General features: G+C 47.2%; 1 protein-coding gene across 1 annotated transcript in view; it reads right to left on the reverse strand.

Annotated features, from left to right (window-relative positions):
- UNC45B (unc-45 myosin chaperone B) overlaps window positions 1–13,750 on the reverse strand; it is a 49,621-nt gene that overhangs the window by 29,350 nt on the left and 6,521 nt on the right. Inside the window, exons 3-6 of the mRNA XM_084822682.1 lie at window positions 11,643–11,804; window positions 7,337–7,373; window positions 3,499–3,674; window positions 2,253–2,342 (exon numbers count right to left, since the gene is read on the reverse strand). Coding sequence (XP_084678808.1) covers window positions 2,253–2,342; window positions 3,499–3,674; window positions 7,337–7,373; window positions 11,643–11,804 — 465 coding nt within the window. The remainder of the gene's footprint in view (window positions 1–2,252; window positions 2,343–3,498; window positions 3,675–7,336; window positions 7,374–11,642; window positions 11,805–13,750) is intronic.

Consider the following 13,750-nt stretch of genomic DNA (forward strand, 5'->3'; position numbering starts at 1 on the left):
TTGTTTGCCCAGGTACATGCCAACCTTGTACCAAAAAGCGTAGCTGACAGAGCGCGTTGCATTTGGCTGGGGGCTGGCTTCAAAAAAAGTGCCAGAGCAATGCCCCGGCACAACCCACCACCACTACACCACTGATCCTATGCATGTTTAGACAGGAAAAAATGTCCTACAACTCCCAGCATGCTGGTTGGGCAATGCTGGGAGCTGTAGGACTTTTTTCTGCCTAAACATGCATAGGACTGTAGGACTTCTTTCTGCCTAAACATGTATAGAATTGTAGGACTTTTTTCAGTCTAAACATGCATAGGTTTGCACCCTGAGTCTTTAAAGTTCCACAAGAGTTGGACTGCAACTTCCTTCATCCCCAGCCAGCATGGGAATAGTGAGAATTATCAACCAACACATCTGGAGGTCGCCAGGCTGGAGAAGACTAGAGTAAAAAGGAGCTTATTAGCCTGTTTAGCTACACCAGAAAATGTCTCGGGACACACCAGGGGGTGCAGTCTGCACACTATTCTGGATCTTGTCCCTTATTCCACCTCCACTTCTAGGACCTGTTGCAGGACCTACATCTGTGTGATCTGACTAAGCCAGCCCCAACCTGGCCCCCTCCAGATGTTTTGGACTACATTTCCCAGCATTCCTGACCATTGGCCTTGCTGCCTGGGGATGACAGGAGTCAAGCACCGACAACATCTATGTTGGGGAAGCCTGGCCTGGAAAAATAGACGGAGCAGCTTCTTCTGTTCTGTCCATCTAGCCCAGCATTACTGACACAGACTGGCAGCAGCTCTCCAGGGTTTCAGGCAAGATTCTTTCCCAGCCATACCTGGAGATGCCCAGAACTGAACCTGGGACCGTCTGCATACAAAGCAGGGGCTCTGCCACTGAGATATATGTCTTCCCCTAAAAATAAAGTAAGATTCTAGGCCTCATGATTGTGAATAAAGGTCTGATTAAAATAGGAACATCGGAAGCTGCCTTATACCGAGTCAGACCCTGGGTCCATCTAACCAAGTACTGTTGACAGTGACTGGCAGCAACTTCGGGCAGAATTCTTTCCTTGCCCTACCTGGAGAAGCTGGGGATTGAACCTTCTGCATGCAAAACATGCGCTCTACCACTGAGCTATGGCTTAAATAGTACTTCCATGTCCACAGCCAATTTACCTCCGAATGCCAGTTGCTGGGGCAGAGGAGAGCAGCGGTGCAGATATAAGAACATTAAGAAGAGCTGCACGAGAAGCTCTTCTTCTAGTCCAGCGTTCTGTTTCCAGAGCAGCCAACCAGCTGCCCACAGGAAACCCACAAGCAGGGCATGAGTGCAACAGCTCCCTCCCACCCATGTTCCCCAGCAACTGGTGCACAGAGGCATACTGCCTCTGATACTGGGGGTAGCATAGAGCCATCAAGATTAGTAGCCATTGATAGTCGTATCCTCCATATTATCTTGGCAGTTTTATTCTCAATTCCTTTCCTAATGATGGCTAACATGGAAATCGCCTTTTTCACAGCGGCTGCACACTGGGTCGACATTTTCATCGAGTTGTCCACCACGACCCCGAGAACTCTTTCCTGGTCAGTCCCAGCTAGCTCAGATCCCATCAGCTTATACGCGAAGTTGGGATTTTCCCCCCAACGTGCATCATGTTACCCTTGCTTACATTGAAACGCATTTGCCATCTAGATGCCCATTCTCCCAGTTTGAGAGATCCTTTTGGAGCTCCTCACAACCCCTTTTGGTTTTAACCACTCGAAATAATTTGGGGTCATCAGCAAACTTGGCCCCCTCACTGCTCACTCATAATTCCAGATCATTTAGGAACAAGTTGAAAAGCTGCCTGGAAATATTTGTCTTGCCGTTATCAGACTTTGGGTCTGATAACCCAACAGGCCTCTTTTAAACATCTTATGAAGTTAGAACCACATTAAGAGAGACACTAACTTCCCTGAAATGTTTCTATAATTTTTGATAGAATGAGGCACATTGTCCCTGGTATGTTTTCTGCTTGGAATGGCAAACAGACGTCATGATTTCCTCACTTGGTGAGGGCAGTTACTCCAGCTAGCCTCTTGAAATGTTTCAGGACCTACTCAGAAGGAAGTATTATTTAATTTATTTATTTAACAGATTTATATACTGCTGTCTCTACTTAAACATATCTCTAAGCATGAAACAAAATGGCTCCCCTTCTGCCATGGATTTTGCCAGCGCAAGAAATCTCCCCGTGGGCCTGATTCCAAGCATCTCACCTTCTCTCGCTTCTCTTTCTCACTCTTCTCATCCAGCAAGATTTCAAACATTTGCTGCACCCTGGCATCGGTGGAGAACTGGACACGGAGCTGCGTCAGGGATGAAGGAGAACAGACGTAGGTTAGAACATCCTTCCCCGGCCTCCAGGTGTGCTGTTTTCCTCTTCCCTCCCTACCCCTTTTTCCTTTTGTGTTTTTTTTTTTATTTCTATATTGGCTTAGCACAGAAGATGACCTAGGACAGGAGGAGAGCATCTGGCACCCTCCAAATATTTTGCGCCATGACTCTCATCATGCTGTCTGGGGCTGCTGGGAGTTGGCCCCATACCTCTGGAGTAAGTTGCCACGGGGTATCCACCATGCTCCAACATTGCAGGCTTTTAAGAACGTCTTGAAAATATACTATTTTACTCTGGCCTTCTCCTAATATGATTGCTGTTTTTATTGCTGGCTTTGTTGCTGGGTTTTGTTTTGGTTTTGCTGGTTTTGTTGTTTTTATTGCTGTATTTATTTATTTGTGATATTTATATATGCTAAATATAATACAATTCCTAAGCGGTTCACATATAAATATTAAAATCACATTTAAAATACAAGATTAAAACCATAACATTAAAAACAATTCCAATTCCAAAAAAAGGAGTACAAGGGCCAGTACGATGGAGCGGTGTGATTAATTTCATTACAGCCCAGGGGAAGCCTGGATGAACAAGCGTGATTTCAGGAAGCGTTTGAGAGATGCCACATTTTCTGCCTCCCAAACTGCATGGGGGAGAGGGAGTTCCAAAGGGTGGCTGCTGCTGTTTTTATTGCTGTTTTTATTGTGTTCTTACTGCTTTTATTGTGTTTTTATCGCTCTTAATATCATGCAAGTTTTATGTGTTTTATCGCAGTGCACCGCCTTGGGAGGGCTTCTGCCCTGAAAGACAGCCCAGAAATATTTTAAATAATACATACAGATAAATAGTCCAAAACCTCTGGAGGGCACTAGGTTGACTACTGCTGACTTAGGTTCCTTCCAGACAGACAGGTCCTATTTATTTATTCATTTATTTGATTCGTACTCTGGCTTTCTACCCAGAAAAATGGCACTCATGGCAGCTTACAATCATTAAAAAAAAACTTGATTAAAACAATAATATAATGCATTTGATGCCAGTCCTTCTGGACCATGGACAAGTAATCAGTAGTCAACTGACATTTTCCCAATCAGTGGACTGGTGTGCCCACCCTGTTCTGCCTTTACCTTCTCCTGGATGTTGGCTCCTAAACGCCGAAGGGTCTCTTGGAAGTTTTTGTTCCGTGGCTCGATGGTGGCACACCGCTGGATGTCCTTGAAGGCCTGATCCAACTTGCCCAGCTTCTCCAGAGCCTGGCTGCGCCGGTATAAGGCTTTAATATCGGAAGCATTGATGTCGATAGCTAGGGAGGGAGAAATAGCAAAGTGCAATGGCCAGCTAGAACTAGAAGAGGCCATTCCATCAGGCTACCACAGAGGGAGGGTCAGCAAGCAGGGTCAGCCCCATCAGTTTTGCTGAGAGACAAGGGCTGTGTGTCCAGAACAATGGAAGGAGAAGCTAATGGAGGAGTACCAGATTTTTTAACAGGGATCAGCTTTGCTGCAATGTGGTCCATGCAGGGCTCCACGAGGGAGTGTTCCGCACCAGTAAAAATCACTTCATAGAACATACTTCCTGGTGGGGGTGGGGGCTGGAGTGAATGTCATCTGATTGGCAGGGGCTGCTCAACCAATAAGAGAGGCTTCCCCCCCTTCTCCTTTCCCCTGAAAGTCCAGATGCACCTGCATTTCAGGAGCAAGCCTCATTGAGCACAATGGGAGTTACTTCCAAGTAGACAGACATATGCTTGTGCTGGGAAAGAGAGCAGTAAACACAAAGACAGAAACCAGCCCCCATTTTAACCTGCAGGATTTCTATAACAAAGTAGTTTCTTCCTACGGCAATAAACCAAACAAAGGAGAATCAGAGCCTCAAGATTGAGCTTTACCACACTTCAGGAATTGTGCTTTAAACTGTGCCATGTCTGTTGAACCAACATCCACCCTTCGTTATAGAGATCCTGCAGGTTAAAATGGGGGCTGGTTTCCGCCTTTGTGTTTACTGCTCCCTTTCCACAACAAACCCATTAGTGTCTCCTCAGAAGTAACTCCCATTGTGCTGAATGAGGCTTGCCCTCTGACAGCCCACATAAGTACTTACAGAGATCCCCCTCAATTGCAATGGCACAGTTTAAAGCCCAATTCCCTAAGTGGCAGACATGGCATAGTTTAAAGCCCAATTCCCTACATATGGTCAAGCGCCATCTCGAGGCTCTGATTCTCCGTTGTTTGCTTTATTGCCTTAGGAAGTAACTAATTTACAGCTTCATTATAGAGATCCTGCACAGGTTCGGTTAGAAAGGGGGCTGGTTTCTCATCCCTGTGTTCTCCCCCACCCTTTCCCAGCACAAGCATAGGTGTGTCCAGTAGGAAGTAACACCCATTGTGTTCAATGAGGTTTGGGGTTCATTGGGGGGCTTGTCTTACAAATGCGCACAAGGGGAAGTTGAGAATTTGCACCTTCCTTACAGAGCCTGGAGCAGGGCAGGGGGGCGGGGGGCCTCTCTTATTGGTTGAGCAGCCCCTGCCCCTTACTCAGGTAACATTCACACCCCGCCCAGAAGTAAGTTATGTGAAGCCATTTAGAATGGTGCGATGCACACCTGCGTGGAGCCCTGCCCGGACCAAAAGCGGCTCCTACAAAAATGCGGGTGAGCCCTTCCTCCTTTCGCCTTCCGTTGTTGTGGAAACAGGGCCCAGCTCCTCTTCTCCCTCGGTCTGTTTCCGCCTCAGCGGGTTGTTAAAAGAACTTTGCAACTTTGTGGCAGGGATCATAGAATAGTAGGGTTGGAAGGGGCCTACAAGGCCATCGAGTCCAACCCCCTGCTCAATGCAGGAATCCAAGTCAGAGAATCCCTGACAGATGGCTGTCTTGAATGCCTCCAGGGTGGGAGAGCCCACCGCCTCCCTAGGTAATTGGTTCCATTGTCGTATTGCTCTAACAGTCAGGAAGTTTTTCCTGATGTTCAGCCGGAATCTGGCTTCCTGTCACTTGAGCCCATTATTCCGTGTCCTGCACTCTGGGATGATCAAGAAGAGATCCTGGCCTTCCTCTCTGTGGCAACCTTTCAAGGACTTGAAGAGTGCTGTCATATCTCCCCTCAGTCTTCTCTTCTCAAGGCTAAACATGCCCAGTCCTTTCGGTCTCTCCTCACAGGGCTTTGTTTCCAGTCCCCTGATCATCTTAATTGCCCTCCTCTGAACCCTCTCCAGTTTGTCTGCATCCTTCTTAAAGTGTGGTGCCCAGAACTGGACACAGTACTCCAGATGAGGCCTAACCAGTGGTGAGTAGAGGGGAACTAGTACTTCCCGGGATTTGGAAGCGATGCTTCTATTAATGCAGCCCAAAAGAGCATTTGCCTTTTTTGCAGCCATATCACATTGTCGGCTCATATTCAGCTTGTGATCGACAACAATTCCAAGATCTTTCTCGCTTGTAGTGTTGTTGAGCCACGTAACCCCCATCTTGTAACTGTGCATTTGGTTTCTTTTTCCTAGGTGCAGAACTTGGCATTTATCCCTATTAAATGTCATTCTGTTGTTTTCTGCCCAGTGCTCCAGTCTATCCAGATCACTTAATTTTGTTTCTGTCTTCCAAAGTATTAGCTATCCCACCCAATTTTGTGTCATCTGCAAATGTGATCAGCAACCCCTGCACCTCCTCCTCCAAGTCATTCATAAAAATGTGGAAGAGCGCTGGGTGCAGGACTGAGCCCTGCAGTACCCCACTCGTTACCTCTCCCCAGTTTGAGGATGGGCAACCTCTTCCAACCCCGGGGCTGAACACAATTTCAGGGGTCACATTCCAGTGGTGGGAAGGGCTAAAGGCCAAGGGGTAGAGCCCAAAATTTAAAAAATGACCACTATATTTTATCTTACAGTAATTACTCCGGTAACAAAGCCTTAGGAGAGGCACCTCAGCCTTTTAGAATGGGAAAAGACTGAATGATACTGGGAAACCTGCAATTGATTGCTGGCTGGGGTAATGGAGGGTGTGGCTATTCGGAGAACTCCAGAGGGGCCGGATTGGGACCCCCGTTGGGCTAGATTTGGCCCCCAGGCCTGAGCTTCTCCAACCCTGCTTTAAGGACTCGTTCTTGTGTGGGCTTGTTTTCCTCTTCCCTCATCATCCCTTTTTCCTTTTGTGTCGTGTCTTTTGGTTGTGGGCAGAGATGGTCTTGCTTGTTATCGACCTTATGCAAGCTGCTCTGGGAGTCTTCTTGGGGCTGAGGAGCAGGGATAAAAAAGAAATAAATATGTGCATGGCCTTTACAAGTTACAACAAGGAGTGAGGTCTCAGCCCTTGAGTGGCTTACAATCTGCAAAAGGGTGACAGGCAAGGAAAGAGAGAGAAGGGGAGACTGGGATAAACAGGGGATGTATAGGCATTTATTTTAGTTATGCCTACGTAGGCCTAGTTACCCAAATTAATATTCCACCTCGACAACCATACTGGCGAAGCGGCGTGTCATTTCAGCCTTTTTTCAAAATAGCAAGACTGGCGTTAATCATCTTTTACACACCTATGGATTCCCACACAGCTACTGTGTCCTTCCTACTCCAGAAGTAAGCATCATTCCGCCTTGCATAAACCTTAAGAAGTACGCTTGTCTTTTTCATATACACTGAAGCGGTTGTCCGGTGGATAAATGTGTCTGATGGGGCGCTCAGGCATTTAAACCATGGGTGAAGGACCCGCCGGGTGGTGTCGGACTCCAACTCCCATCAACCCCAGCCAGCATGGTCAGTGGCCAGAAATGATGAGAGCTGGAGTCCAACAACACAGCTACCCTACCTGGGGTTTAAACATATAGTCTGTGATATCCGGGTTCCGGTCTCTTTACCGCCATTCTTGCAACTACGGCAGGTACTTTGACACTAAACTACTGTAGCTGAAATCCAAACCCTAATATAGCAGTTCTGTTACACTAATCCCAAATGCCCGATTGCTAATTGTTTGACCTACCTCTAGATGCATCTGATGCCACCTGGGCATAGCTCTCCTGTGAATTTGGAAAGAAAGAAAAAAAAATGCATTCGTGATTAAGAAGGTTTCCACCCCCCTCTCCTCACCTACATTTCTTTGCCCTGCCTTTTCGAGGTTCAGAACCTAATAAGGCAGGGGTGGGGAACCTCTTTCAGCCCATGGGCCAAATTCCATGGATGAGAAGCTCTCCAGCTGAATTTGAGTGGTGGGCGGGGCTAAAGGCAAAATAGGCGGAGCCGAAATACAAAAAAAATGCTAGCATGATTTAACTTAACACTCTCACTGCCAGCAATTAAGCCTTAGGAGAGACATTTCAACCTTTTAGAATGGGGGGGGGGGGGACTCTGCAAAAACCAGGAACAAGACGCTTGATGGTTGGGGGGGTAAGGGAAAGGATGTTTGGCCTTCTGGGGATATTTGGCCAAATTAGGACCCTTTGCCTGAGATTCTGCATCCCTGTAATAAAGACACCAACATTTTCACTGTTCAGTATCTGCGATCCTTCCTTCTCTGTTGACCAGTTTCCAATGTATTTCATAGAATCATAGAATAGTAGGGTTGGAAGGGGCCTACAAGGCCATCGAGTATTTGTGAATAGTTGGACTATTCATGGATCTTTTAGCATACGGTTTTATTCATTTTAAATGATTTTTGGGGCTGCCTTGAAGGGTAGAAACCCCTTGCGGCAGCGTTCAAGATAAAAAACAATTCCGAAATATGCACATGCAAATCAACAGGCTTGGGCTGGCTGTGCCTAATGTCGTCTGATCTCGGAAGCTAAGCAGGGTCAGTCCCGGTTAGTATTTGGATGGGAAACCACCTGGGAATCAGGCTTCCTGCACTGAGCAGGGGGTTGGACTCGAGGGTCTTGTAGGCCCCTTCCAACCCTATGATTCTATGATAAATACATATACAATAAAATGCAATAAAACACTATTAAAACAGATTGCACCAAAACCCCCTGCAGCCCACAGGTTATGGAGAACGCCAGTGAAAACAGATGGGTCTTCAGAACCTTCCTGAAGATTTGCAAAGAAGGGGCCTGATAACCCCCCGATGGAAGCTGATTCCAAAGATTTGGGGCCACCACCGAAAAGGCCCTCTCCCTTGTACTCACAGCTTAACTGCCTTTGGCAGAGGGCGAGTGAGAAGGGGCTGTATTGATGACCTCAGAGTGTGGGCAGCCTGGCTCGGGGGAATAGGCCCAAACAGTTTAAGACTTTAAAAGCTAAAACTGGCCCTTTAAATATGGCTCAGAAATGCACCAGCAGCCAATGCAGCTGGCTCAGTATCTGTGTCATATGAGAATAACACATTTACTGTGTAATCCTATGCATGGCTACTCACAAGTAAGCCCCGGTTGGCTAGTTTGGAGGTGTCAGGAAGCTACTAACTGTGTTCAGTCCTCGCTGTGCTGCTTTTCTAGGGGTTCATAGAATCATAGAACAATAGGGTTGGAAGGGGCCTACAAGGCCATCGAGTCCAACCCCCTGCTCAACGCAGGAATCCAAGTCAGAGCATCCCTGGCAGATGGCTGTCCAGCCTCGTCTTGGATGCCTCCAGTGTGGGAGAGCCCACCGCCTCCCTAGGGAATTGGTTCCATTGTCGTATTGCTCTTACAGTCAGGACGTTTTTCCTGATGTTCAGCCGGAATCTGGCTTCCTGTCACTTGAGCCCATTATTCCGTGTCCTCCACTCTGGTTTGATCAGGAAGAGATCCTGGCCTTCCTCTCTGGGACAGCCTTTCCAGGACTTGAAAAGCGCTGTCATATCTCCCCTCAGTCTTCTCTTCTCCAGGCTAAACATGCCCAGTCCTTTCAGTCTCTCCTCACGGGGCTTTGTTTCCAGTCCCCTGATCATCTTTGTTGCCCTCCTCTGGACCCTCTCCAGTTTGTCTGCATCCTTCTTAAAATGTGGTGCCCAGAACTGGACACAGTACTCCAGATGAGGCCTAACCAGTGCTGAGTAGAGGGGAACTAGTACTTCCTGGGATTTGGAAGCTCTGCTTCTATTAATGCAGCCCAAAAGAGCATTGGCCTTTTTTTGCAGCCACATCACATTGTTGGCTCATATTCAGCTTGTGACCTACAACAATTCCGAGATCCTTCTCGCTTGTAGTGTTGTTGAGCCACGTATCCCCCATCTTGTAACTGTGCATTTGGTTTCTTTTTCCTAGGTGCAGAACTTGGCATTTATCCCTATTAAATGTCATTCTGTTGTTTTCTGCCCAGCGCTCCAGTCTATCAAGATCACTTTGATTTTTTTTCTGTCTTCCAAAGTATTAGCTATCCCGACCAATTTTGTGTCATCTGCAAAGTTGATCAGCATTCCCTGCACCTCCTCCTCCATGTCATGAATAAAAATGTTGAAGAGCACTGGGCCCAGGACTGAGCCCTGCGCTACCCCACTCGTTACCTCTCCCCAGTTTGAGAAGGTCCCATTGAGAAACACTCTTTGAGTCCAATTCTGTAGCCAACTGTGGATCCACCGGATCGTTGTTTCCTCTAGCCCTTTGAGCTAGTTTGCTCATCAGGAGATCATGGGGCACTTTGTCGAAAGCTTTGCTGAAGTCGAGGTATATGATGTCTACAGCATTCCCATGGTCCACCAGGGAGGTTACTTGATAAAAAAATGAGATCAGATTCGTCTGGCAGGACTTGTTCTTGACAAATCCATGTTGGCTTCGAGTAATCACTGCATTGTTTTCAAGGTGCTTCCAGATGGGTTGCCTGCTTAGATTTTTTTAAAGATTTTTCTGTCTTTCTTGCAGTTCTGCAAACAGAGTTCCCCTAAACATGCTGATAACTCCTTCTCAGCAGCCCCATTTGGGTTGCTGAGAATTTTTCAATCACATTACTGTGTACAAAAGGTTTCTGGATGGTACATTTATCATTTGGAGGGGATTAGTAGAAAAATTGAGGGACTTTGGAAACTATGTTAATAGTCTGCAGGAGACCATTCAATTTGTGGTGAACTATCACCACAGTAGGATTAACTTTCTAGATGTGGAGGTGAGAATAAAGGATAATAGAACCCAAACAGATGTATACGGAAAAGTGACAGATGCCAATTCTTTTTTGTCTCATGAGAGTTTCCATCCCAGCTATTGTGGGAAGAATCCTTTGTTCTCACCCCTAATGTGTTATGCGTACCCCAGAATGGCTTGTGTTTAGTATGAACCAGAGTTTCTCCATGTTTGTATGCTAGGTCATCCTGTCTTGGCTCCACAGTCTTGTGAGAAACAGATTACAGCCTGTCAGCAGTTTCTCTGGGAATTCAAAGGGAGGATGAATTCCTCCCCAGACTGCAGGCTGATAACATTGTACTTTGTGCAGTAACTGAGTGTCAGTAGCTGGCAAGCGTCCACCCCAGTCCAGAGAAAGAACATTCAGTCCTTTTCCAGATAACAGACTGTGTGAATGCCTCCAAGTAATGCCTCTAGAGCATGGCTAGAGTTCTTCCCTATGTGTGATGTATTCGCTGTATAAAAGCCCGCCCCACTGGACATTTGGGGCTCTCTGCCCCTTTGCTGACAGAGTGCCTTGCTGGCCATGCAATAAAGCGCTTTCAGATTCAGAGGCTTACCCATGTCTAGTGTGATCCATTGTCCGGCTAGACAACGAACAAGGAGCATGTTCCGCTCACACAACACTATCTGAAAAGGAATCTACCATATTCCCAGCTGATCAGATTACGTAGAAATTGCAGTTGTGAGAGGGTTTTCTGCATTCAGGCTAACATCCTCCTTGAAAAAATCTCTGTACACATATATTCATGGATACACCAACAGAGAACAAGTCAGCTCCATCCTCGGAAAGACTGTCATGAAGAAGACGGAGTTCTCTGTTTTTATTTTATTGATTGATTGGATTTATACCCTGCCTTTAGACCAAGCAGATTTCAGCTAAACATTAGGAAAAACTTCCTCATGGTGAGGGCTGTTCAACAGTGGAGCAGACTGCTTCAGGAGGTGGTGGGCTCTCCTTCGCCAGAGGGATTTAAGGAGAGGCTTGACAGCCACCTGTCAGGGATGCTGTGACTGCCTCCTGCAACACAGCGCCTGCACTGAGCAGGGGGTCAGACTAAATTATCTCTGAGATCTCTTCCAACTCTGTGATTTTATTACTATAATTTTCTTTTTGTAACAGATGCGATTGCCCAGCACACATCATCTTTATCCTTTCAAGGGGAGCCTTTGTCTTTTGGTTCTGTTTGTGTGACTCCACCCCACCCCACCACACACACACACACACACACACACACACACACTGTCCCATCAGCTCACCTTTTTCAGAAAACACGCCGCCCGGTTTCGATACAACAGAGCCTGGAGTGATTTATCTTTGGTGACTTTAAGAGCTTTGGAGTAGCTCTTAATAGCATTGTCATAGTCATTGGTTTGGAAATACTTATTCCCTTCCTCCTTCAGCTGCACAGGGTCTTCCATCTAGAAAAAGAAGCTCAACATCTGTCTAGGAACAGCCACAATTTGAGATAAAACTTAGGCCTTTTCAAGATCATGTCAACATCGCTTCTGATACTTTGGTGGCTGCAGCTTACGGATGAGTGGGTCCCAAATGAAGAACATTTCCTCCATTCGTGCGCTTGTTACCCGTATAATACTCAGTTGGCCGACTCATTTGATTTTGTTCTGAAAAGGACCCCCTACCCTTCAATATCCTCCGTGCTGTTTTCTTCTAAATTGCACACTCCTTGCACACTGCACTGTAAACTTGGCTGGAGCAAAAGGTATTGTCTTATCGCCCCTGTGCATCATGTACATTGTTGGCACATTGTTGTTTCATCCCAGAGTGCAGGACACGGAATCATGGGCTCAAGTTACAGGAAGCCAGATTCTGGCTGAACATCAGGGAAAGCTTCCTGACTGTCAGAGCAATACGACAATAGAACCCATGACCTAGGGAGGCGGTGGGCTCTCCCACCCTGGAGGCATTCAAGAGGAGGCTGGAGTTGGACAGCCATCTGTTGGGGATGCTCTGACTTGGATTCCTGCACTGAGCAGGGGGTTGAACTTGATGGTCTTGTAGGCCCCTTCCAACCGTACGATTCTATGATATAAACTAATAACCATAATTGTCATAATATGTTCCATTGTTATGTGTTGGGAGACTGGGCAGCTGCTCTCTAGACACCTAAGAATCTGTGGTTCACAGCGGCAGCACATAACAAAGGCTTTTATCCAATGTTAGTCCTACTTAGAGTAGACTCTACTTAGTCTTAGCATAGATTGAAATGAATGGGACCTACCTTAGACTAACGTTTGATTCAACCCAGCAATAGCATTGATATCATAGAATCCTAGAAGAGTGGGGTTGGAAGGGGCCTACAAGACCCTCAAGTCCAACCCCCTGCTCAATGCAGGAATTCAAGTCAGAGCATCCCTGACAGGTGGCTGTCCAGCCTCGTCTTGAGTGCCCACCACCTCCCCAGGGAATCGGCTCCATTGTCGTATTGCTCTGACAGTCAGGAAGTTTTTCCTGATGTTCAGCCGGAATCTGGCTTCCTGCAACTTGAGCCCATGATTCCGTGTCCTGCATTCTGGGATGATGGAGAGGAGATCCTGGCCTTCCTCTCTGTGACAACCTTTCAAGGACTTGAAGAGCGCTCTCCTGTCTCCCCTCAGTCTTCTCTTCTCCAGGCTCAACAGGCCCAGTTCTCTCAGTCTCTCCTCACAGGGCTTTGTTTCCAGTCCCCTGATCATCTTTGTTGCCCTCCTCTGAACTCTCTCCAGCTTGTCTGCATCCTTCTGAAAGTGCGGTGCCCAGAACTGGACACACAGCATTCAAAGTCCTTTGTATGCATTGTTGGAGTGATCACTGCAGTGGGTTTTGGAGGGTCCTTGGGCAAGACACCCTCAGTGGGCTTCCTCCCTCAGTGAATCTACCTTCTCACCACCATGATCACCCACTGCTCTTCCTCCTCCTCCTCCTCTTCCTCCTCACTGCGACCACTTGCTTGCTTGCCAGGCAGACAGCCAGGGAGCAAGCAGGCCGCAGCATCTCCTGCTCCTCCTTCTCACCCCCACCATTGTCTGGGCAGGGGAGCAAGCAGGTTGCAATGGTGAAGAGACGGAGCAACTCTGGGGGGCTCCTGTCAGTGGCCCCCGCTGGGGTGTAGGCCCTTGACAGGAGCCCAGCCATGCCTGTCCCTGACGCCAGCCCTGACGTAGATGTCAAGCATGCGGGGTCTATTTTGTTTTTTACTGGAATGTTGAGGTCTACCAACCAGAGCCAGGCACAAAATGGTTGGGAGAGTCAATGATCTTTTACACCCCATTCATTCATAGAATCATAGAATCGTAGGGTTGGAAGGGGCCTATAAGACCATCGAGTCCAACCCCCTGCTCAGAGCAATTGTACCCTGGGATACAGA

This window comes from Heloderma suspectum, chromosome 16 (genome assembly GCF_057233095.1).
Source record: "Heloderma suspectum isolate Gila_16-S chromosome 16, 16-S_ref, whole genome shotgun sequence".
NCBI classification, from domain to species: domain Eukaryota; kingdom Metazoa; phylum Chordata; class Lepidosauria; order Squamata; family Helodermatidae; genus Heloderma; species Heloderma suspectum.